We start from the raw sequence: 24,463 nt of genomic DNA, 5'->3' as shown, positions 1-24,463 counted from the left end.
TTGCATTTTGCCTAAGTCATAATTAAAAAAGAAAATACTCACATCATCACCCAACATGTCATGTCATATAATTCCCAAGGGAACTGGAGCCAATTTTGTGCTTAAAGGTTATTCAATGAATGAAATCGTGAAAGCCCATTTGTCAAAGTACTGCATGGTTTCTGTTAGTTTTTAGGCCCCAAATTCATTGTCTGCCCCAGCCCTGCCATTAGTCATCAGTGTATTAGTGCTGCCTTCAGGCCATGCTGCCCAGCACTTCTTCACACTATTATAGCTTTGAAAGTGTACTCTGTCGACTTGTAGAATTACTGCTCTGATTTCCGCTTGGCTGGGTTTGAGGTGAGTTCCCTCCCTACCTTCTGGCTGACTGTAATCCTTGCTTTCTTTTAAAGCTCCTTTCCAGAGATTTAGGGGAAAACTTTCTTAAGGGCCCTGTTGGCTTCACACTGTGGTTTTGTTGTGGCATGCACTGTACATATAAATTGTACCTGAAGTAAATTGGATTGATTGCTGGCGTAAAACAGCTAGTAGTTCTTTACTTTTTTGGAGGAGGGGAGTGGGAGTGACTTGTGTGTGCGCACACGCGTGTGCATGTGTGTGTGACACAGGAGTATGTTTTAAACATAAGCACTTGATTGTATATTTGAGTGATTTTTCTGCCACAAAATTAAATAATGGGAGATAAGTGTAACTTTATTTATATTTCTGTCTATTGATTCTTTGGAATGCAGTGTGACATCTTATTTGCTCATTTTCATGTGGAAATTTTTAGCGATAGCTACTTTGACTTTTTTTTGAAGATTGCATAAAACACCTAACAGTATTCCTGAGTGCTTTTACATGATAAACTATTGATTTTTATAAAAAGAGATGGAAAACCTACAATTTAGATGAACGATAACTCTCAAATTGCAGTAATGAAGGAATAAGACAGTTAATCCTGTTATTAATTTTATTTTGTGATATTTTTAAAAAGTCTCAAGAAAGTTATCTCTGTGTAGAGAAACCTCAGCCAGCAACTTAAGAATGCAGCCTTAATGAACTAAGATGTATGGGAACCTGAATGGAGTGACCAGAAGTGTGGACAACATCTGCTGTTTGAGCTGTGGCCGTTCAAATGAAATTGCATACCAAAGCGTTTCATTGGGAGGGTGTGCAATTTGGTATAGTTTGCTTTGGCAGTTTGTACAGGATTGTGGAGGAGGAGTGAAAAATAAGATAGAAGAATTCTGTCTGTGAATAAGCAAAATTTATAGACTTAGTGGACCAGAAGCAATTTTTACTGAATAAACCTTAATTAAAAATCCTTAAATTTTGAAAAATTTGCTTTTTAAACTACAACTAAGATTCAAGAATCACAAATTTAAAATTGAGAGGATAAAATGTGATAAACAGTTTTTCACAAAATAGTACGTTAAGTATCTTTGGGATATCTTTAGCTGATTTTAACAACAAGCAGGCATTGGTCTAATATTTGTGATGGTTTAAAAGTAATTTGTTATTCATAGAATGTATGTACTCTTCTCCCTTAAGCTGAATTGTAAAGGCACATGTGATCCTGGGAACCAAAAGTTACATAAGTTCTATAAGAATAATTTCTAAAGTTAGTTTTTTTTCTTCTGAAAATGTGTGAAAACTTTTAATTCCTGTAAACCTCAGTGAAACAAGACAAGGGGAACCTTTGATCATATTTTTTGACTTTGTGGGTTTAAGGAAAATATAGTTTTCATGAGCTTAGCTGATCTATAGATTGATAACTGACTTAGAGATCTCTGAGGATTTTTCTCAGCAAACCCACAGAAACGGGGGGATGCCACCTTGCTTCATATTATTCCTCATTTGTGAATGGCACTTGCAAAGCATCACTCACCGAAGTATACTAGACTGGTGTTTTATAGTAGCAGTTATTAAATAGAGACCTCATAATCCCCTCAAATGTTTCTCATAAAGTACTACTAGCAGCAGAGAAAGTCAAGAGTAGCTGATGATATTTTTTGAATACACATAGCAGAGAAGTAAAACTGGCACACAAAATGTCATTTGTGATTTTAACTGTAATAGGAATGATTATGTTAAATAAGCTTTTTAGTGGTTGACGTTCAATATATGGGTTTCTTAAAAATATTGATGTAGTTAATTACTAACACCAAATTCACTTAATCTTTAGCCAGGCATTTATTTCCCCTGGAGTATTTTCTTTTGGCAATGTCATGAATACTGCTTATCTGAGACCAGGAGCTTCAGAAATGTAGGAAAGATTGAAAACAATAGGCAGCAGATTTGGAGAACTACTATGGCACCTTGAAAAGATTGCGGCTTTCTTATCTGCAAGTAAGGCTTTAGGTTTTCCTGATTATGGAAAAAAATACCCTAAATAATAATAATAATAATAAACCAAAACTATCACTGATCTTAAAACCATCAGCAAAATCCCTATCGCTCATGTAAATCATGTGTAAAGGTAAAATAATTGTACAATTAACAATATTATAGTTAAAAATTCATAAAGATTTCATTAAGAACTTAGGAAATTGAGCTTTTTTTCTTGCAGAAAAGTACTCATAGGGAAAGGGGAGGAAGCCTTAGAAATCTTGCGAACTGTCGGTATGTTATAGACTTTACGCATGTCTAATTGATTTTAAGTTCAGAAACATTTTGAGCACAAGAAAACAACCATACTCAAAAACCTGAGAGGTTTACTATAATGCATTATGATGTAAAGTCCACTAAATGTTTTGAGGTTCCTAAATTTTGCTCATTGAAACGCAGTCTATTTCTCACTTTCAGAATCAATGAAAATTTAAAAAGTTAAAATTAACATTAGCTTTGTGCCTTTGATCTTTTAAAAATTTCTATTTTTAAAGGATTCATTTTCTTTAGTAACTGAGTTTTAATGCTACAGGAAGGTATAACTAATAGGAATTTTATCAAAATAGTTGCTCCAAGAGTAGCATCTTGAAGTAGCAGGTGATCTGCTAGTAATAAAGTATGAGAGAAATGTCTCTCCTCAGTGATACAGGGGAGGCCCTGCAGAAATCTTTACATAGGCTGGTGCCTTTTAGATTTTTAAAATATTAACACATTAGGGAGACCATTCAGTTCATAAACATACAGGCAGGTGTAAGTGAATATAATTTCTTTGGAGGAAATCCTTATTCCACTTGAGCAATAGTTCCCTGAACTGCACAGAATAATTTCTCACTTAAGGCCTAATCTCTACTGTTAAAAGCTCTGCTGGAATGCCTTCTCTTTCTGTTCCCTCATCTGCAGTTGCTATTTTAATCTATCAGAAACTGATTAGGTTATCATTAATCAAGCTTTTATTTCAGTTATTTTAAATCTTTAAATACATTAAGAAAAAAAAATCAGAATCATTGCCCAAGTTCAGACAACTTAAAAATAAACCAACTGGATGAGGGAAATTAAGTAATCTGTTCACGAAGCATGCATGATCAGTTTATAATTATTATTTCATTTCACCTTAGATTAAAAAATTGTTTAATACAATTCAAACATCATTTTAAATGTTGGTTTTACTACTACTACTTTCTCTTAAAAATTTTAAGTAGAGCTGGTTAAGGAAATCCTTCTGTTTGGTTCCTAAATTCAGCACAGAGATCTGCAAGGTGAAAGACTGATTTTTGCACATTTCTAGAATTGTGATTTTTCATAGTCTCTACTACATAAAGCCTCATGGTTAAGGTGAAACTTTGAAACTCCACTGAGGGCCTCCCTCCCTGAAAGATGACAAGATATGTATGAACCTTACCCATTCTCAACACCTGAATCTATCTAGGGCAGCTAATGAAGAAACGGTATTACAAGTTTTGTGAAGCACACACCGGTTGGTATCCTGAAGACATGGCCTTCCCATTGTTTTCTTGTAGTGCGACACACACAGGGTGTTGCATTGCAAAGTACCCGGAAAGTTGTACCTCTGGAGTCAGCTGGTAAAACGGCTATGTACATATGACAGCAGGGCTGCCACCGACAACTGTTGGAAATGCTGCCGGGCCCTAATTAGAATATGCCCGTGGAACAGGTAACCAGCATGATGAAAGTGATAGGGGCGCTTCTTCCGCAGCAGAGCCTCTGCGGGGTTCGGATTGTTCTGCCCGGTTTTTTACTTTCGGGAAGACCGCTGCAGGAGTAAAGATGGAAACGGGGCTGGGAGCGGCCCCGCGGCTCTGACACCCCGTCATTTTAGAGGAGCCACGCCTGGGCGTGGACCTGAGGTGCAGACCGGACATGACCGCTACCGAGAAAGGAGCAGGGACGCGGCGGCGCGGCGCGGCGCGGCGCTTCCAGAGAGAATGCCCTGGAAACGCACCTCGGACCACAACGCCGAGACTAGGAGGTACGGCCGCCGCGCCAGCGAAGTGCTTAGAGCGGAAAGAAGCGGCGGTCCCTGGCACGGTCTGAGGGACAGCATTACAGGGAGGCCAGCGTGGACGCGCAGAAGGCCAGCGCTGTCAGAGAACTAACTAGCCCCACAACCTAAGAAAAACCATGATTCCAATTAACTCGTTTTTGCAAAGATAAAAGTTGCTGTTTGGGGATATTTTTTATTGCAGTCCTTCCTAGTGGCTACTCTAAAAGGAGGGCCACCTGAGGCTTTTTGTGGTAAAATGCTTCCAGTATAGGTCCCCACAAGAATTTTGAATTTGGTCAATGTTGCCCCTTTTGCTGACACTGTAAAATGGGCCGCGCACTAAATCCTCACCTGGTCAGTGGCTCCAGGAAGCTTTAAATGCCTTCTTTGCAGGAGTTTGAAGCAAGTTTAGATTTATAAATTAGACAGAAAAGACCCACCTGCAGGCAGGTTGTTAATAGGAGAGGGATTAGGTTAATAATAGAGTCTGGAATTCATTGTGCCCTGTGTTTAGGCTTCCGGGAAATTACAAAAGGTTCAGGAATGGTTGAGTAGGGGACAAGCCAGGACTGCTTTCAGGAAGGAATCTTTATCTCACCATTTACCTAGGAGACTAGGCTTTAGCCGTCATACACTATTAGTGCAATTTTCCCTGGTTGCAGTATTTTTTTCTTTCATATACTCAAGCTTCTGGGACTCAAACAACAGCTACAGTTTTTTTTTTTTTTTTCCATAAGCATAAACAGTCAAGGGACATGTCAGCAAATTTTGCATGTATGTTGCAGTGATGAAAGGGGTTGAAGGAGAACAGTGTGGAATTATAAGAAAAGGAGACATGGTCAGGGGAAAGTTCTCATTTTATTCACATCTAAAAAACTGATGTTTTCCTCAAAGAAAAATCTCTGAAGCAAAACCAAAAAGTTTTCCTTGACATAAATAAGTTGTACTTTACTGTTTAGGAAATTCCAGGTTTTGAAAGTAGTACTAAGAGCTACTGCCTCAATTTTGTATATTTTAGGATTTCACCAGGAATTTTTACTGGTCACTTCTATACCTCAGGCTTTTGTGTATCAACTCAGGACTAAATTTCTCAACTTCGCTTAATCTATGAAAAAAACCACCATCACAGTTAGAAGTGGAGTCTTTTCTGCTCACTAATTCTTAGTGCATAGTATTGATGAGGTGTGAGCATGTTAAAACTTTCTCTTTTGTAACGGACAGGGACCAAGTTGTTTTTTTTATCAGTAAAATAAGCTGATATGATGTCTGCCTTGGCAAGTTGCCATTTTTATAGCCCTGTTCCAAGTACAAGCCACACTTTAAATAATTAGTTACTTACTAATGAGATCCAAAAATAAGTTGTCAAAATAGAAGACAGAGGCAGACTCTTGAGTGACCAAGGGCCTAATTTTTTAAAATCTATTTCAAACAAGGAGGGTAGGAATTAGTATTCTCTGCCACCATTAATTAGTGCGATTTTAGTCAGTGCCTGGGGCTTTACCTCTTCTCCCTGAGCCTCTCTCTGTGGTGTTGAGTATTTGGAGAGTTTATTGCTTTGTTAAAATGAAGTCCTTTGCTTGGGGGAAAAAACAGTAACTCAACAAAAACCAAGTTTGTCAATGAACTTTGGTGACTTGTCTCCTTATTACTGTTAATTAGTTCTATCTACTAAGGAAGAGACTGACTCCTTACCAGGAATCCCAGCTCTTCATGGATTTTTCTAGTCTATTGGCTTGTTTCCGTGTGCAGTTTTAACTTAGTAAAACTCCATTCAAATTCAACCAATAAAACTATGTGTTTTGAGGGAAACAATTACAGTAAATGTCTCTGTCTCCAAAATGGTTGAGGATGGGGTGTTTTGATTATTATTCCTTTTAAAGTCTTTAGTTTTTATGTAATTTGCCAGATTTCAAAAAAAAACACTGGATATTAAAAGATATGTAGCTAACTAAACCAGTGATGATTTAAGTTTGAAGACACTGTATTAAGCACCTGGGTCATGGAGTCATCACTGGATCCTTTATTTACTCAGTACATATTCTTAGGGGTACGAGGTGTTGGGAAGATAGCCAAGGGCTTGTCCTCTTAAAGCTTACTGTTTGGAGAGGGGATGGCCTTTTTAGCAAAGATTCCAAAGAGTTCATCATTGTGATGGGCACTAGGCTAGGATCATGCAGGCTGTTGGGATTCAATTGGGGTGTATAGTCCATTCATTAGTTCATTTAGTCAGCCAAGACTTAAATGGGTACCTACTTTACTGGGTTTAGAGTAGTGAACAAAAACATATAGAACGGTTGTCTGTAAGCTTTGGTGAATCTGATAATCACTAATGCTGGTTACAGTATAAGGTTCCCTGGTGCCACTCTCTAAGACATCAGGTATTGGACCAGGCAATCTGAATATTTCACAAGCTCTGTGGCAGACTGATTCAGGTGGCTCTCATACCATTCATAAACAGTGCTGTGGATGGGGATGAATTGTTCTGTGGCATACTTTAAAGATAGACCTTTAACTCAACTTTGGGGAGCATTAAAAAAAAAAGAATCATTCTGAGATTGTTAGAGTTAGAAGGGGCTGTTGAAAATTTCTCCCTCAAGGGTTCTTTATCTGGATTCATGGAAAAGCTTGGAGGGCCCATGTTCTCTCTGAAATTAAATGTATACTCTACGTTTAAGGTTTTTTTCTGGGGAGAGAATCCATAACTTTTAATATTTTCTTAAAGAGAACTGCACCCCCTCCCCCCAAGGTTTAGTCCCGCTGTGTGCTTGAAAACTGAGGCACTGAACAACTCCATTCAGGTAGCTGGTAACAAGGCCTTACCCTCTGGACTTGTGCATGATGGCTGCCCTCTGAAAGGAAGTTCTGAGCTCCTTCACTGTCACTTTGTTAGGGTCTTTGAGGGCTATTTCTGAATTTGAAGTGGATCTTAACAATTGATATGTAAATTTAGCTTTGTGCTTTTCATTTTCTTCTTTATTCCAGAAAAGCTATTCTTAAATAACCTGTGCATTTTACAATGAATGATCTGGGAAAAGAAAAGGGAATTAGTGGAAAAGCTGGTCCTTCAGTGCCACTCAGCCTCTGGGTCTTAAGCATTTCTAGTTACTGGAATTCCGGATTTCTTGCACAGTAAAAAAAGAATTCGCAGGTCTCCTTGTAAAGTTAAGGATGACCAAAAATATTTCATTTGGTATTTTAATTCTTTCAGTCAGTTAAACAGTTGCTTATTTTATTTCACTGATCACTGTTTTTATTAACATGGTGTCATTGCCGGCTAAATGTAGAAAAGAAGCAGATAACTCTACTGAAGTGTTTCAATCTAGATTTCTTGAAGGAAACATTCTAGAGAGGGTACTTGTCATCTTTTCTTGTATTCTTTGTAAGTGTAGACCATGATTGCAAAAAAAGAACGTGAACCAAATTGAGTGAAAATTGATGAATGATGAGTTAGGGCTATTATCACATGAATGAAGCCAGTGAAAGACTGAGTAACTGAACTTGCTTTTAGCTGAGTTTTAATATTTCTTAAGTGCTTCCAGTCTTTGCTGTTGGCAGTCTTTCGACTTTCTCTGTGGGGTCAAGAGTGTGTTGTTCTATTACTTTTGTTTGGTTTAAAAAGATATAACTCAAATGAATTGAAATGGTCTCATTTTAAGAAACCTTAAAGAGTATGGTTTACCCAAATGAATTAGGATTAAGCTGCATATTGCAATTCAGATATCTTAGAGATGGGAGCAAAAAATCACTGGCTATTTGGCCTAAATTAGTTTCTGATTCAGAACTTTGAGTGGGCCTTGGATTTGAGAAATTGTTGCATGCTTTTTAAAACATCTAATTAAAAACCTCCCTGTTTGGAAAGTTATCCTAGTACCACTTCCTATAAAGTCGGCCACCTGAAGAGACATTTATAGATGTGGCTTAAAAGAGTAATATGAGTGACACTTGGGTTTCACACTATGAACAGCTAAAAACTGAGATATTTAGATCATTTAATAATAAATGCCCAGTAGGAATTTGGGAAAAGTCCCACATTACGGACCTTGCTTGCCCTTTGTTCTCCTTTTGCACATTGACTGGCTTGTTAGTAGAACTTGAGGCATTTTTGCAATAAAATATGTAGCAAAGGCTCTTCCAGATTTTGAATTCGCTAACGCTATAGGCACCTCCCCAGGTGACAGAAGTAGGCTTTTGAGTGACATTTTTTTTCCTACTCTTATTTGAAGTTGATGGCACTGTTGTTTTATTTAGGTGTTCCTGGTAGCAGAGAGTTGAAGTAATGAGAAGGCATCATGGAGGCCCAGTCCCACAGCTCCATGACCACTGAGAAGAAAAAAGTTGAAAATTCTGTAGTGAAATGCTCCACTCGAACAGATGTCAGCGAGAAAGCCGTGGCCTCCAGCACCACTTCCAATGGTGAGCAGCCACAGGGATTACCAGCATCCAAGTCCACAGTCATTTTTATATTCTCTGCATTCCTTGTGAATTGAACTTTTGCACCTGGACCAGTGTTTATTCTCTGAGAGGCTAAAACAGAATGGGATTAGAGAGTGGGGGTTGGTGGTACAGTTTGGGCAGGTGTTCGTAACTCTATTTCGGTACTGAAGGTGTTACATTTTCTTCCAAATTTTCTAATTTGAGATGTAAATGCGATCGCTTATTTATTACAGAAAGTTGCTGTTTTGGCGTTTTGGAAATCATCTTGATTATTCTGGCAGGAGTTCAGAATACTTCGCATTTCACATAGAAAGTCTACACTAGTCCAAATAGTTATTGGCTATTAGATAGAGAAGGTACAAAAGTTGCTTTGTCAAAATTAGTGACAGGATTCTCCCACCCTCAACTCTAAATGGTCCACTTTAAAAGATTTTAGAAGTTGTTAGTGGTTGAGCCTCAAGGTGACACTAGTATCTGAGATACAGGTTTTGCTGCTGGCTTATAAAAATTTAATTTACTTAAATTGTGTTCAGAGATAACATAGAGCCACTGTTTCTATATGCTATATTAGTATTTTAAGCCATGTGTTGAGAGGCATTTCAGTTCACTCATGGAGCATTGAAAATGAATTCCAGAGCCCCTTCTGGAAAAAACAAACTAAATAGATCAATGGTAACCTTCCTTTCTCTGCTTTTCCACTCTTGTGGTCATTGCCTTTGCCGTTTATAGAATTCATAGCCACCTGGCCTTCCTGAATTGCATTCCACTTTTCTACATGCCCTGGCTGGCAGTTCTCCTGTTCCTGGACACTGCATATCTGGGCACACTGATTTGCATGAACCAACCTGCTTCCTCCTTCCCTGTGGGCTTATCTTTTATTTATTCAAGAAAGGTATTACTAGGTTGATTTAAATTATTTTTACATATAATTGAAGAGTTAGAACCTGAAGGTAACCTCAGACCAGAACCGTAGACTTTTAAGGGCAGAAATCCAGTAAAACTTCACCTTCCTGTCCTGACGGTGGTACTGCCTGAGCTGACACTCTGAGGAACCTGCTCTCTATGCCCATCCTTGTTCATGACAAGTATATGCTGCACAGGTGCCCTCCTCCTTCCTGGATGTCACCAGTATGCATTTCTGGCTTTACTGGATGTGGGGAGGGGCTGGCATTGAACCTGCTGGGTAATGAGTCCTATTTTGAATTGATCCTTAGGGAGGTATATTTATGTCTGTATTAAAATAATGAATTTTCTTTACATACATATGAAAATATGTCTGTATTGCTACCTTTATTTGTGATGTTTCAAGTCAGGACTGACTGGAATTTATTTTTATTAAGCCAGATATTTGCATTATTCTTCTGGTGTGTTTATAGAAGGCATAATTTCTCCTTTAAAAAATAATGTGACCCTTGTTCATTTTTTCTGGAATTTGTAAAAGTTAGACAAATTTATTATTTTAGAAGTAGAATCAGTCTATGCAGTGTTGATTATTTTGTAATTTTAATGGTAATTTTGATGGAATAAGCACTTTCTGTATTTTATGCTTTATGAAACATTAACTTTTGCTTAATCTTTATAGCTTATGTGTATGATTGTGAGTGAGTAAGTGGTATGAGGTATGTGGATGTGTGTGAGCATGTGAGTGTGAAGACAGGTGAGAACCAGTGTAAGTTGGTAGAAGACAAAGTGTTATGGGGAGTCTCGATGAGCCACTGTCCTTTCTGTGAATTCTAGCACAGTAAAAACAGTGATTTGTTCCTCATGCTGCTGCTTCTGCCACTTCTATAGACACATGCTCTGGAGGTGTTCAGTGCTGCTGCCTTGGTCTTCAGCCACTCTTTGATCATGGGTTGCCCTTATGAACCCAGTTAGGGTGACTAGGAACAGAAGTAACCTAAGCAGCCCTGTGGCAGCCAGCATGCTGCCCGTCAAGTATGTTATCTCAGAGAAGGAATAGTTATGATTTACAAAGTTAGTCCTATAGTCTGAAATAACCACAGAATTGATTTCTAATCCAGATTCCATGGGCATCCTGCCCTGATCAGCCTGTGCTTTTGAAGCACGTGTGCGCCCTCCTAGAAGGGTATAAAACCCATCTCTTTTGGAGACAAATGCTCATTGGTCAGGTTTGCAGTACTCCAGCCAGTTTTTCAGTGTTCCTGTTTCTTCTAAGAGGGATTTTACTACGATAAGATAAAGACCCAACCAATTAAAGAAAAGTGGAAGTGGTGTTTTTAAACATGATTGCAACCTTACTGGAAGTGTCCAAAAAAACCAGCAAATGAATTTAATGATGGGAAAAGTAAAACAAAGAAATATACATTTCTTTCTTGGTGATTGCTTTACATAAGCAATGATAATTGTAATGGCCTTTTAACAGTCATCCGTTTCGTCTAACTAGTTTATAGTCTCTTTTCAGCTCCAGGATCACACTCAGGGGGTAGACTGTCCTAGTCTCTTCCTCGTTCTGCAAGCATGCTTTCCTCTGTACTTAGAAGTGGTTAAACAGCTAGTCTCTGGGTTTTGGTCCTGTGCCTCATTTGTGTTTTAGAGCTCCTGGGTAGTGGCCCAAAGGTTGACTCACTGTATGTGCTGGCTGGTGGCTGCCATTGCCACGGTCGTTGGTATATTTGTCCACTCTGTCTGTCTCCCTTTCTTTCTCTTTTTTTCTACAAACATGTCATAAGTGCTTAGATACTTACACTGAGGCTATTTACTAAAAGGAAATTAAAATAATTTGGATCTTATAGCAGGTAGTACTGGTTGTTACTGTTTCTAGGGGGTTCTTATGCTTCCTTTACAAAGCTCTGAAATTCAGGGAATTATAAATGAACAATTAAAAATGAGTTCAGCACTAAGAACCAAATAGATGTAATATATGCATTTTCTCTCCTGTCCACTATTTAATGATTAAAATAAAAATATTTTGTTGTGGCGCTGTGTTAGGTTAACTTAATTAACTTTTCCAGCCATTATGTGCTGCAATTTGTTCAGATTATGAGCCTTGCAGCCAAACCATGCACATTCCACTGCATGTCTTTACAGATCTGTTTTCTTACTTTTCTCAGCCGAGTATCTACTCCTAGAATAACATTCATATAGAGTTTTGTTTAAATGCACACGTACACACAACTAAAATGGTTCAAAAACCTTAAACAGTGTTTTAAGTAAGCATTTACCTCTTGACACTAAAATTTAAAATAACACAAATGAAAAACTTTTAAATCTTATACAGGCAATAAGACAAGGGAAATTTGATTTTTGTGATGTTTAAGAACCTATGTTAACATATAAAGCATTCCCTACTCTTACTCAGGAACCACAGTATGTGTTTCATGTGCCATAGTTAGATTCTAAGCTTTAGTGTTCTTTATTAAGAATAAATGACAAAAAAGAAGACATTTAGTTTTCGGAATGTTTAAGTACAATAGTTATTAAGTGATTATTTTTGAAATCTAATGTCTTTTGCATATAAAGTGTGGACTCATATTAACTATCACTGTTTTTCTTAAAAATCTGCAAATCTGGTAATATGCTAATACTGTAAGTAAAATACCTTAATAATCTGTTTCTGGTATAGATTTCTGAGCTACATGTTGTGGTTTGTAAATAATAAAAGTTAATCTAGATATTCCAATGTTTCAGACATTTTATCCTATAAAATTTCTTTCAGTGACTTGCAAATACTGACTTCTCAGTTTGAAGTGTTTTGTTTATTTTTGGCCTATGATCTTTTTTTTTTGATCTGATATTTCTTATTAACCTGATTTGAAAAATAAAGGAACTAATAATAAATGTGTGTCTTGGGGATCTTTTATCAGATCTGATAGGTTTTGGGGAGATAACCTTAATGTGTTAGAAAGCTAAAATGATTATGCTAATGGTGATGCAATACAAAACCAAAACTGATAGATTAATAATGGAGGGGAAGTTTCCTATTCACTTTGATTCTTTCAAAAAGAAAGGCTTGGTTTCTCTTTGCTTAAAAAAAATTCTTTGAGGTTTAAGGGGTAAGTGGGTCTGCAGATACTTAAGAGTTACTTTTTTCCTCTTGAACTTTTGGTTACTTCTTGGCCTTGTAATTTGTTTTTAAACTGTCCCAATACATGGATGTTAATGGTGATATATGTTGGCCTCCTGTCTGGGAGTAAGATGACTCAGTTTTGCACAGTTCATGCCATATAGGTACAAAGTTGTGAGTTTTTGGTTTCTTGTGTATTTAGCTGTTCAACATCTTATTTCTTGACCACATCCCATTTCCTGGCACGTAACAGTTGGATGGAAAGGACTGTCAGATAAAATAGATTTCACTTTGTAGGTTGTTGGTTAGGAGCACCCACAGGCTTTGAGATTGAAATTTTGGGTTGAGTTCTGGCAACACCAAGTATGGGCAGATTAACTTCTCATAATCCAGTTTCTTCATCTGTTTACCAAGATAATAACTAGACCAATTTTACAGAATTTCTGGGAGAATTAATTGAGGTAATGATTGCACCATTCTGAAAGCAGTACACGTCATAATAGCTTAGCAAATGTCATCCATTGTTATTAGGACAAATCATGTGTGGATGAGTTAAATGTTATGAATTCTAACAAAGAATTGTATTTTCTTGAAAATACACATACGTTCTCATGTTAAGGAAAAAAAGTTTGGCAAAAGTAATTTTTAATTTGCTGGTTTCTCTGAAAAATAGTTCAAGATGTTGCATAAATCCCAAATGTGAGGAAGTTTGCATATATTAAGAAAGGATGGCTCAAAAAAGTTTCTGTACCTTCTCTCTGAATGCTTTTACTTAAGCCAAAAAATAGAAAAGATAATTTTGAGAGAATTTATTTTGATTTCTTTAACCTTGTCAACTAATGTTGGTTGTATGCGTTAGCATGAGAAACAGAATATGCATGTCTCATATCTCTTTTCTTGATTCTTTTCCTGAGGTAAATTGTTTCCTTTCAGGTCAGTGATACCCATTTATAGGGTGATTTGGGCTGTATTAGAGTTAGATTTTATTCTTTTTCAAAGAAATTTTACATTTTTAAACCAATTAGTGATGAATAACCTGATACTCCTAAGGGCCCTGGTTCTCTTGAGTTCTAAACTCATGTCCCTGAATCCTGGTAATCTCTGTATTCTTATTTTGGCTGAGTATATCGGCTTTTGTGTGGTCACCGAGGCTTGAAACCACACTGTCACCTTTGACCCCTCCCTCATGCTTCCCATGTACAAACCAGTTTTGAGGTCCTGATAGATTTTCCTCTGTAATTATTCACTCATGTGTCCCTTTAGGCCATGCTGCTGCACTGTGCTATTTAAAACCTCACTACCTCACGCCTGTACAATTAAAGCAACCTATCTAATCACCTTGCCTTTGGTCTCTGCTCATCTCATTCATGGGACTTGCTCCTGCAGAATTAATTTTTCTGACTTTCTAATTTCATATGCTACCACTATACTGTCCCATATGCTTTAGCTAAATAGCAGGGCTCTTTGCCTTTGTTAAAATGTTATTCCTGCATAGAAGAAGTATTTTCCCTAACATCAATGCATTTTTAAATTACTCTCAAATATGATTATGTCCCTTAGTCTCTTTTTTTCCATGTAGTCTTGTGTCCTTCTGGGAATTACCTAATAACGCTTGATTTTTTTTTTTTTGGTATTTTTAAAATTATTATTTTAATTAATAGGCTATATTTTAGGGAAGTTTTAGGTTTATAGAAAAATCGAGCAGAAAGTACAGAGTTCCTATATAAACCTCTCCTCACCCTTACGGTTTTTTCTACTAGGAATGCTTTGCATTGGTGTGGTACATTTGTTAAAATTGATTAACGAATGTCATGTAGCTTCCATTACACCATCATACAGAATAGTTTCACTGCTGTAATTATTCATCCTTCTCTCTCCCATAACACTTAAATTTTTACATTTTAAAACTTTTTGAGAGTAGCACCTGGTTTGTCTTTTCTCCAGGCCCTGTCTACCTCCTGTTCAGTGTTTTGTACTGGGAGGGCTTCAGCAGGTATTGAATAAGCCGGTATAGTACACAGGCCTGCCAGAACTTTACTCAGGTCAGTGGGGACAAGGAGCATGTATTGTACAGCAGTAGTGTTGTTGCCAGGATTTGAACCCTACCTTTACTGCTTGGTTGCTGTGTGGTCTTGGGCTTTACTTAACATTTCTGTGGCTGGTACAGTGAGTAACCAAACATTGTAACTATTATTAGTAGTAATAAGAACCTCTACTGGGTATAATTTGACAGCATTTAATTCACTGATATGTTGCATCTCATTCCTTTTGGTACACCATTTGTTGATAATCTATGAATGGTTAAGCTATAATCTGAGAGAATTAGAGGGGTCAGCTAACAGAAAATTCTTAACATGTGGTCATCAGGATGTAGCTTGACAGGCACGTAGATAATAAGATCTGGGATTAGGAAACAGCACTTCAATCTGTTGGTCTTAAAATTGCCATCAGTTTGGATTTAACGATTCAGATGCTTTTAGGGTGTGCTTCTTATTCATAAATACTCATTGAAGTTTTGGGATGAAATCAGTAATTTTATGGTAATGAGCTTCTCTGGGAGTTCCTTTTTCCTCTTGTATATAGCCACTGGATTTCTCTTCTAAAAGGACACTGCTTGGGTACTCAGATAAATCAGTAATAAATATCAATGCCATCTTGCCACGGTTTCCCAAACTTGGGAGTAAAAGAAGCCACAGCATGATGTGTTCTGCTTGTGGAAAGTTCCCGGGTTGCTCTTGATTGCTTGTGATCATGTGATGTGGGTATATCATATTTCCAGAAACACACTAGTCAAAATCAGAAATAGCAATGGAAGAGTGGAAGCTAGGGGGCAAAATGATGCTTGTGGGAGTCTCCCTTTGGTTACATAGTTACTGGCCTTCCATCCTGCACCACTTTGAGCTGAGAGGTAGGGAGAGGGCTTTTCTACACCACGAGATGCTAGAGGACACCAGGCTAAGCACTGAGAACCATGTAGAAAAGGAGGTGGGGTGATGAGGAAACCTTTTGTTATCTTGTTTACATGGAAATCTTTTTAGATATATCAGCTGCAATTTTTATTTATTTTTAAATTACAACATTATTCAGTCTTTTTGGTGTACTGATGAGTTTTGACAAATCTATAAAAATCATGTAACTACCATCACAAACATGAATACTTCCAGCACCCCCCAAATTTGAACAAATACTTTTTATACTCGATACAGTTAATACATACAGTATAAATCACCAGTAATAATAGAAAGCATTAGAACTCCAGAATCTGTTTGGTATTGTTTATTTAGTATGTTTTTTAAAAAAAAATCCATGTTTTTTTGATCCTGCTTTTCTTCTTTATTTAAATAGTTCCTGTTGAAATGGTAGACCTGAAATGTACTTGAAAATTGCCCAGAAATATATAACCTAGTGTCTCTGCCAGTCTGAGTCTGTTTTGAGTGTGCAATGTATTGTTTCATTTTAGGCCAGTTTAAAATGCCATTTAATACTTAAAACTACAAGGCAGCCATATAAATGAGGGCTTTTTGTTTGTTTGTTTCACTACTATGAATAATTGCCCAGGTTAGAATTAGAACATTTAATGCATCTCTGACCTAGAGAAAAAATATCGAAGGCTTTGTTAAATCTTTCCTTCCTTCCTTCCTTTTTTCCTTCCTTCCTTCTCTCCCTCCCTCCCTCCTTCCTTCCTTCATTCTGTTCTGTTTTTTTCTTTTCCTTTTCTCTTCTCTTCTCTTCTCTTCTCTTCTCTTCTCTTCTCTTCTCTTCTCTTCTCTTCTCTTCTCTTCTCTCTCTTCTCTTTTTTCTAACATCGTCCTTTCCCCCTTGTACTTTTATAGATAGCACTTAACCTCAGATAGGGGAAATTTTTATATAAATGTTATTCCTAGCCTGATTGAGGCTGCTGTTTTTTCCTTTCTCGCCTTTTTCCCCTTTCTTTGACTCTTCTCTCTTCTCAATCTCTTTCTTTTTTTACCACCCCCACTCCCCTGGCCCTTTAGTGGTAGAAAGTTGAGTTCCATCCCAATTATTAAATCTTAGGAGACCATTCCCACATGGTTCCGTAAATGGTAGTTTCATCCCGCGTTCTTTCATCTCTTTCCCTGCTCTCGGGCTTGACAGTTGAAAAGGTCTGACTGTGCCATACAATGGTTTGATTGGTTTCTCTGGGGGAGACTTTCCCTGCCTCATCACTCGCCAGGCAGGTGGACCAGAAAGTCTCTTGATTCTTTTGTTGCCTCTCAAAGTCTGAGGTCTTTGACTGAATAAATCCGCCGTCATGGGATAATTTGCTAAAAGGAGACTGAAAGATGTGAGAGAAAAGCCTCACGACTTGGGTGCTGCATTAATGAAATAACGGGGCCTTGGAGTTTGCAATTGAAAAATCACCAGGAATGCAATGGGTGGAGACGGGCTTCTTTTATTTCCTATAATCAACTTTTAGTTCTGTCATTTAAAGCATGTGTATCCCTTTGCTCCTTGGCTGGCCCAAGTATATTTGCATTTGTACCTATGTTTAAGGGGACAGCCCTGTCCATAGGAAAGCCGTTTGGGCAGTGTGTCTAGTTAGTCATTAGATTATTACTAGTGGAAGGAAAGAATTCCATATGACAGGACTAAGGTTGAGTTAACACAAGACGAAAAGTAATTTACAGATAGGCTGTCCCCAGCCATCTTTGTAGCACCTGATAAGGTTTCATTTCAGAATGGATAGGCGACATTTCCACTTACGGGCCCATTCTGCGACACCTGTGATAACAGCTTCTGGATCCTAATTGAAATTGGTTTCAAAATGGATTTTCACTTTTCTCTGTCTGTGGAAAATATTGAATGGACTCAGGGCTGCCACAGAGAACTCCAGACCTTGGAAAATGGAGCGGGAAGCTAGGATCATCTTTCATAACAGTGTCAATGATATGACAGTTTTGTTATCTGTCTTATTAATGAAATCATTGATCCTCTGATGAGGAAGATAATAAACTGCAGTCCACCAGTGTTCATGAAACTCATTTAGATTTGTATTACAAATAAGGAAGGGAAAAAACCCAAACAGCAATGGAACTAAAAAGTAAAGTAGTAAAGGTCACTTAAAACTTCTCATTTCCAAAGTGACCATTTCAGATCAGAGCATTCTGAGTTGCAATCTGAGATTGCAGCCTAAGTATTTTGAAATTAACAGCCAACATTATATTCAAGGATTATCTTTCTGGCTAATATAGACTAACTAGCATTTTGCATGAAGACTCATTAAATGAAATTTCACAGGTAGAAAGGGAAGTTCTGAACTACTTAAGTGCCTTGTAATGAGGAGAATGGGAAAAAAATTCACAGATCCTCTTCTCTCCATGGCAAAGGGATTTGGGGCTTGTCCTGTGTATGTATGGTGGGTAAGGAAGACCAAACTGAAAGAAAAGTAGCGTATTGTCTGTACCTCTCTTGAAGTGCTCTGGGAATCCTAGTAAGATCTGAATTGGGTTTGGATTTAAAGAGGTGACTCTATTGTTTGGTGTCTGGGCTGCTCTGGAATGCGCTCTGTCCCTCTCCTGGAGGGGAAGAGATGCTTAGGACTTCTCATGTTACATGGCGAAGTGTATTCCTAGATGTTTCTCCATTCTTCCTGCCAGCAAAGATCAATCCAGTCCCAACTGAGCTTGAAAGGGGAGCTGTGATCAAAGGCTCTAATGATGTCACCGATCTCTGGTGATTGATTAGGAACAGAAGTTCCAGAGAATTCTGCCTTTTCTTATAATTTAAAATTCATTACTGCCTACCATTAGGATAGCTAGCTCTTAATCCACAAAATTACAAAAATAAATGATACAGAAAATATTGTATTTTTCTTCTGGATCTATTTCCATTTGTAAGTTTATTGGAACCATATCTGCATTTTATAAGCAACCTTCCCTTTTAAGTATACCACAAAGAAATAGAATTCTCTAAACTAGGTTAAGTATTTTGGGATTCTGGGTAAAATTGGGACAGTATTCAGCAGGGAAAACTTTTACGTTGTTTCCAAAGCAGTTTAATCATCTACAGGTAATTACACATCAAGTCATCATTAAATATATTTAAATGTTGTATTACTTGGAAATTTTGGATTTTAGACTTTTAAAAGTCCTCTTAGTTATTTTTATGGAACTATTTAAAATTTTTCCCTTGCCATTTGAAAATGGAAACAAATGCATTCTATACCAAGAGATGACAAATCTTACAACTGGAAAAGATACAACTTGAAAGGAAATAATAAAAACAAAAACAAAAACGAGAGAGCAAGAGCTCTTTTTAGAAGCACTCTTGACTGCACTGTAACTATTGGCTTATATCCACCTAGAATAGGGATTGTTTGCAAAAGCATTGGAAAACTATTCTGTTTTGGAAGGTAGTGCAGCCCAAGAAAGAAAAGTTGAATGGAATATGGAGAATGTAAATTATTATTAAAGTTACTGTTACCTTCAGCGGCTTGCTCTTGGTTGTCAAGGATTATTGCTTCATGCTTGCTTATAGCTAATTCCTTTTACGGAAAACTTCGTTTTGAGAACTGCCCTCTGAGTAGGACTGATAAATGTGTTTATAGTCTAGGGTAACTAAAGGGAAGAGATCATGCAAATGAGCCTTTGAGCAAAGATGGTGAGGCAATTATGAATACTCAGGTTTAATGGATGTTAAAGACTCCCCATTCACAGAATATTTTTGTTCTATTTATTGGCAGTGATAAGAAAAATAATCCCAGACCCTTGCCTATAAATAAAGAGAACTTCCAGAAAAACTAGAACAATGGCCTGGTTAAAATAGTGGAACTTCCAGCAAGGTAAATATATTCTGGTAAAATATGAAATCTTATATTCAGTTGAAGATTTCTTCCAAGTATTTAAAAACTAGAAAACACACAGTGGCCTATTTCACATTAAGTTAAATCAAATCTGTGCTAAAAAACTAATGTTTCTAGGCTTGTTTTCAAATACTGGCAAGTTTCAGAGCAGTAGAAAAGTTCCTTTCTTATAAATGTTGACAGCAGTTCCTGTGGAGGCTAACAATGTTTTATAAATAGAGTGTACTTAGCAAAAACCATATGTATGCCTAGTGAAATAACCTCACATTTATTTATGTTTTGATTTATAGAAAACATGTGCCCTTTGACAAAGCCTTTCGGCTCTTTTCCGCAATTAAAAGGAATCATGCTTTAAAAAAATAGCTACCATCTTAATGGGAAACCTTTCCACATAAATCTAAAGCACTTTCTTTATCACTTGCACACAAATTGAGAATATTTTCACTCACCAGTTTGACCCAGAAAACTGGGTAAATTTAAAAAAAGATGCTTATAAACACACGCGCGCGCGCACACACACACACACACACACCCCACCCCACCCACCCCACCCACCCTACCCCACCCCACCCCACCCCACCCCAGCATATATAGGTTGAAAATTAGGAAATCTAAAGATCAAAAAGGATGAATACTGTGAGAGTTGCAATGTGCAGGTTTGCAGCAGGACAATTTCTATTCCTTGTTTTTGCTGGTGACTAGTTAGTGTTGGTGTAGCATGAGGTGGTACTGCTGTTTAATAAGTTTGCTTTGGTTTTTTTAGAGGGAGAATGTGCCCATTATGTATCTGTTGCTAGGCCTTCAGCTGCCTATCTGAAAAGTATCCATACCTTGGGTCTCTTTCTGACAATAATAGATGATAAAGAGAGTGTTAAGAAGGTAGTTTACAAATCTTTCATTTTTTTTTTTTGAAGAAAAATACAATATAATTTAGTTAAAAATAAGTGCCTTTAGCTTATTACTCTTTTTAAAAGTTTAGAGTTGGAAGTGAGTTGTTGAAAAGAAAATTCTTTTCTTACTTTAAGAAAGAAATGGTTATATTAATTGGGACCAGGTTACAAAATATTGTTTTGTCACTACTCTAGACTAGATTAATAGTGTTCACACCGCTGGAGGGTAAATTGGGACAGGGAGAAATTCAACATTTAAATATAGAAACTTCATAATACGCGAGCAAACTAATGACAAATAAAATCTCACGTGTGCTAGTATAATTTTGTATCTTGTTTAATGGAGGAGTACTTTTCATTTTTAAAAATAAATAAGAGATTATATGTGCTTTAAAAAAGACAGTTAAATTTTTATAGAAAATATTTCTCATGACGGTGATGTCAATTTTCCAAGCCATGGAAGAGCCTAGCTCCTGTCTCCATGGAGTCAGGAACAAGGACCATTTAAAAAAAAGTTTATAGTTTTCATTTACAGTTGGCATTCAATTTTATATTAGTTTCAGGTGTATAGCATAGTGGTTAGACATTTATATAACTTATGAAGTGATCCCCCTAATGAGTAGTACCCATTTGACACCTTATATAGTTATCAAAATATTATTGACTATATTTCCCATGCTGTACTTTATATCCCCATGACTGTTTTGTACCTGCCAATTTGTACTTCCTAATCCTCTCACCTTTTCCCACCCATCCCCTACTCTGGCAACCATCAATTTAGGAACAAATACCATTGAGCATGGTGGCAACTACCTCAGCATCAACATCTTGTACATGAACTATCTTGTATATCAGGAGAGTTTAACTGACAACCCAGAAACCCTTGAGGTTCATGGGTAGGTTTAGAAAAAGGGGCCAATTCATTTTATTAATGAGCATGTGTCTGTGCCCTCTTCATTCAGGTTCTTAAAGAGATTCATGACCTAGTATTTGTCAGAGCCACTGGTCTAAGGTAGGTTTTTGGAGCTCTTTCTTTAGGAAAATATTAATTGAAAATTAGAATTGCTCTTTGTTTGAAGTAATGATTATTGAGAAGAGAACCTTTCAGGGATTAGGGACCATGAAACTGAAACATACAAAGTGTGATGTAACCACAGTTATGACCCAGCTTACTTTATAGAGGCTGCACTTTAAGGATTCCAAAGATTCTTCTTGCACATCACTTTATCTCTTTTAATGAAGAACTTGGGTTGATTTAAAGAGCTCCTCATCTCAAAAACTCTCTTTCTATATGACATTAACTTTAAGTTCCCCAGGAATTTAGAACATAAAATGACAGGAAAGCTGTCAGGTAAATAAGAGGATCTTGAAAGAAACAAGTTAATATAATCTAAGTTTGAAAGGGAAATCCACAATTCTCTTTAAATTAATTTGTAAAAATCACATGTGTATAAATCACATGTATGTATCTATCTTGGGTTAAAAGCCACTGAAGATTTTGTATAGGCCGAAATGTAGTCTTACATTGTTAATTCAAAACCACCCCAGGTATTATTTTATTTTATTATTTTATTTTTTTAATTTAATTATTTTATTTCATTTATTTAGGCAAGGCAACCCTTGATTGACCTCACGGATTGCAAGGGCTTTGTCAGCTTACAGCCCCTTATTTTTTATGCCAACATCACCTGGTCTTCCTAGGTGGTCTCCCATCCAAGTACTAACCAGGCCCGACCCTGCTTATCTTCTGAGATCAGACAGGTTTGGGCGTGTTCAGGATACATGGCTGTAGACTACCCCAGGTATTTTAAAGGCAGTCTGTAGCTGTCAGTTTTAGGTGAAAGTTCAGGAAGATTTTTGCCCAATTTTGACAGAATTGCTGATAATTACAGAAATTGCCGCAAAAGCAATAGATCACTGAAATTTAGACCTGGTATCACCCATTACCCACCTGACTTCCTACATTTATCTTCAGGAAGTACTTGGGCATAGTCCGTGTTTGGGACTGGTAGGAGCATTTTGACATTTTTGTGAATATCTCTTCCCAGACCATGGCCCTCCTTTAAACTCTTGAACATCGTCATAGAGTGCTCTACATAGTTTTCTATCTGGCATCTGGTTTGATATAGTTATATTTTATCATAACTTTACTGAGAGCTCTTGCAGATTTCTTTGATGCTAATTTAGTTGCTTTAAACTCTCTGGTGTGCAAAAAAGAAACAAAACCAAGAGTACAATAAACTTAATACCAGGCTCCTAAACACTGAGCCTCTCGAGTAACCCATATTTGTCATTATTTTTTGACAGTGAATTTATAGGTGGAAACTGGGGAGCATTGTTACCGTTGCTGTTCAGATACAGCCAAGGAAAGGGTGCAGGATCAGAGCCTTGGAAAGAGGCTATACTTTCTAAGAAAGATGAGATGATTCATTATACAGAACATTTTTAAATAATGCATTTTAGAAAGTGTTTCAGTGAAAATGTAACCTACAGGAGTATAAGGAATGAAGGGAACCTCTCATTTAATCAATGTCTAGCAGCCTGGTGCCCATAGCTTGAGACCTTAGAACTACCAATATCTCAACTTTTCTCTCTTAAGCTTTTATTTTTTTAAAAGGAATACCTGTTCATTGGGAAATTCAGAAATGCGTAAATAATAGCCTGAACATATCCTGGAATCTAACCACATAGAGATAACTTTTGTTAACATTTTGGTGTACTTTTATTCTCTTTCTCTCTCTTCATTTTCTTTCCTCCTCCTCCTCCTCCTCCTCCTCCTCCTCCTCTTCCTCCTCCTCCTCCTCCTCCTCTTCTCTTTCTTCTCTCTCTCTCTCTCTCGCTCTGTTGTTGTTATATGTCAATTATATTTCAAAAGAGAGACAGATGGGACAACTAAATGTAATGTATCCCAGTGGGATTCACTTTTTACTACTTCACGTGGAATCCACTTAATTTCTTTTCTACCTCCCCATCTAGTACTGTTAGCATTGGGGTGATCTAAAATCCATCGTTACCCTAAGTAGTACTGAAGGGTACTTCGGTACCCTTCCCCACTGACACAGTAAAGAATTACGGATCAGTGAGATTAAGAAAAACTAAGATTTATTAAAGTATATTTCAAGAGAGAAACACGTTTGATTAAAGTATGCTCCAGGGGAAGAGCAGGTTACAGCTAAGAGGGCTGTAATAGTGTAGCATTCAGGAAATAAACCTTATATTCAGACAGTAATAGATGGTTACAAATGATTGGCACGTGAGGTTATTTTGATTGACATTTGGCTCTTTTACAACCCTTTGCTTACTGTGCATGTGGTTACCTAGAATTCAGTTCGATATAGATTTATCAACTTCCAGACATGAGTATGTTATTATAATGATAGTATAATGAGGCTGAGGTGAAAAGAAGGTCAGCATAGGATTGATAACGCATGTGCTTGTGGCGGGATTAAACTAGCTGCTGGTTTATGGCTCTTCATTCCTTTGATCCTCAGGATGCAGGAGTGATTAGTTTTATAACTATAAAATGGGTGTTTCAGGGAAGTCTTTGGGTGGGGTCTCTATTCCCCAGTGGCTCATGTCTACCTAACTACCTAACAGCACTGCATGGTTCAGCACAGTACCCACTGGCAACAAGTGGCTGTTGAGCCCTTGAAATGTAGCCAGTCTAACTTGCAGGGCAGAGTGCTTGCAAGGCCTCCCTGGAGAGCAGCAGGACAGAGAAGCATGGGGCACACAGCATGTACTCCACAAGGGTAGTGGCTCTTTGACCAGAGCCTTTGGTGGATGGCGCCCCAGCTGGCCCCCTCTGAGTCCATGACCAGCCACCACTGTCTTTGTGGAGCCCTTTGCAGGCTGCTGGAAGACCCCTCACTCTTCGTTTTCTGTGGCATGTACCACATGTTCAGGTAGCCATGTGCCAG

At 37.5% G+C, this 24,463-nt stretch overlaps 1 protein-coding gene across 6 annotated transcripts in view; it reads left to right on the top strand.

Moving 5' to 3' along the window:
• GLI3 (GLI family zinc finger 3) overlaps positions 1-24,463 on the top strand; it is a 264,929-nt gene that overhangs the window by 5,909 nt on the left and 234,557 nt on the right. For 2 of the 6 annotated variants that reach the window (XM_036231039.1, XM_036231038.1), the window contains exons 1-2: positions 8,680-8,785; positions 19,534-19,632. The exons of 1 other annotated variant lie outside the window; for it this stretch is intronic. Coding sequence is in view for 2 of the 5 variants with exons in the window: in XM_036231035.1 (XP_036086928.1) it covers positions 8,662-8,785 (124 nt within the window). In the remaining 3 variants the exon portion in view is untranslated. Of the gene's footprint in view, positions 1-8,620; positions 8,786-19,533; positions 19,633-24,463 lie in introns of those variants that run through there. 3 more of the 6 variants (XM_036231035.1, XM_036231036.1, XM_036231037.1) reach the window with 2 other exon arrangements.

The sequence above is a fragment of the Rousettus aegyptiacus genome, unplaced genomic scaffold (assembly GCF_014176215.1).
Source record: "Rousettus aegyptiacus isolate mRouAeg1 unplaced genomic scaffold, mRouAeg1.p scaffold_m13_p_13, whole genome shotgun sequence".
Taxonomy (NCBI): domain Eukaryota; kingdom Metazoa; phylum Chordata; class Mammalia; order Chiroptera; family Pteropodidae; genus Rousettus; species Rousettus aegyptiacus.
Note: the sequence above shows the minus strand (reverse complement) of the source record. Positions and strands in the feature narration are given on the sequence as shown.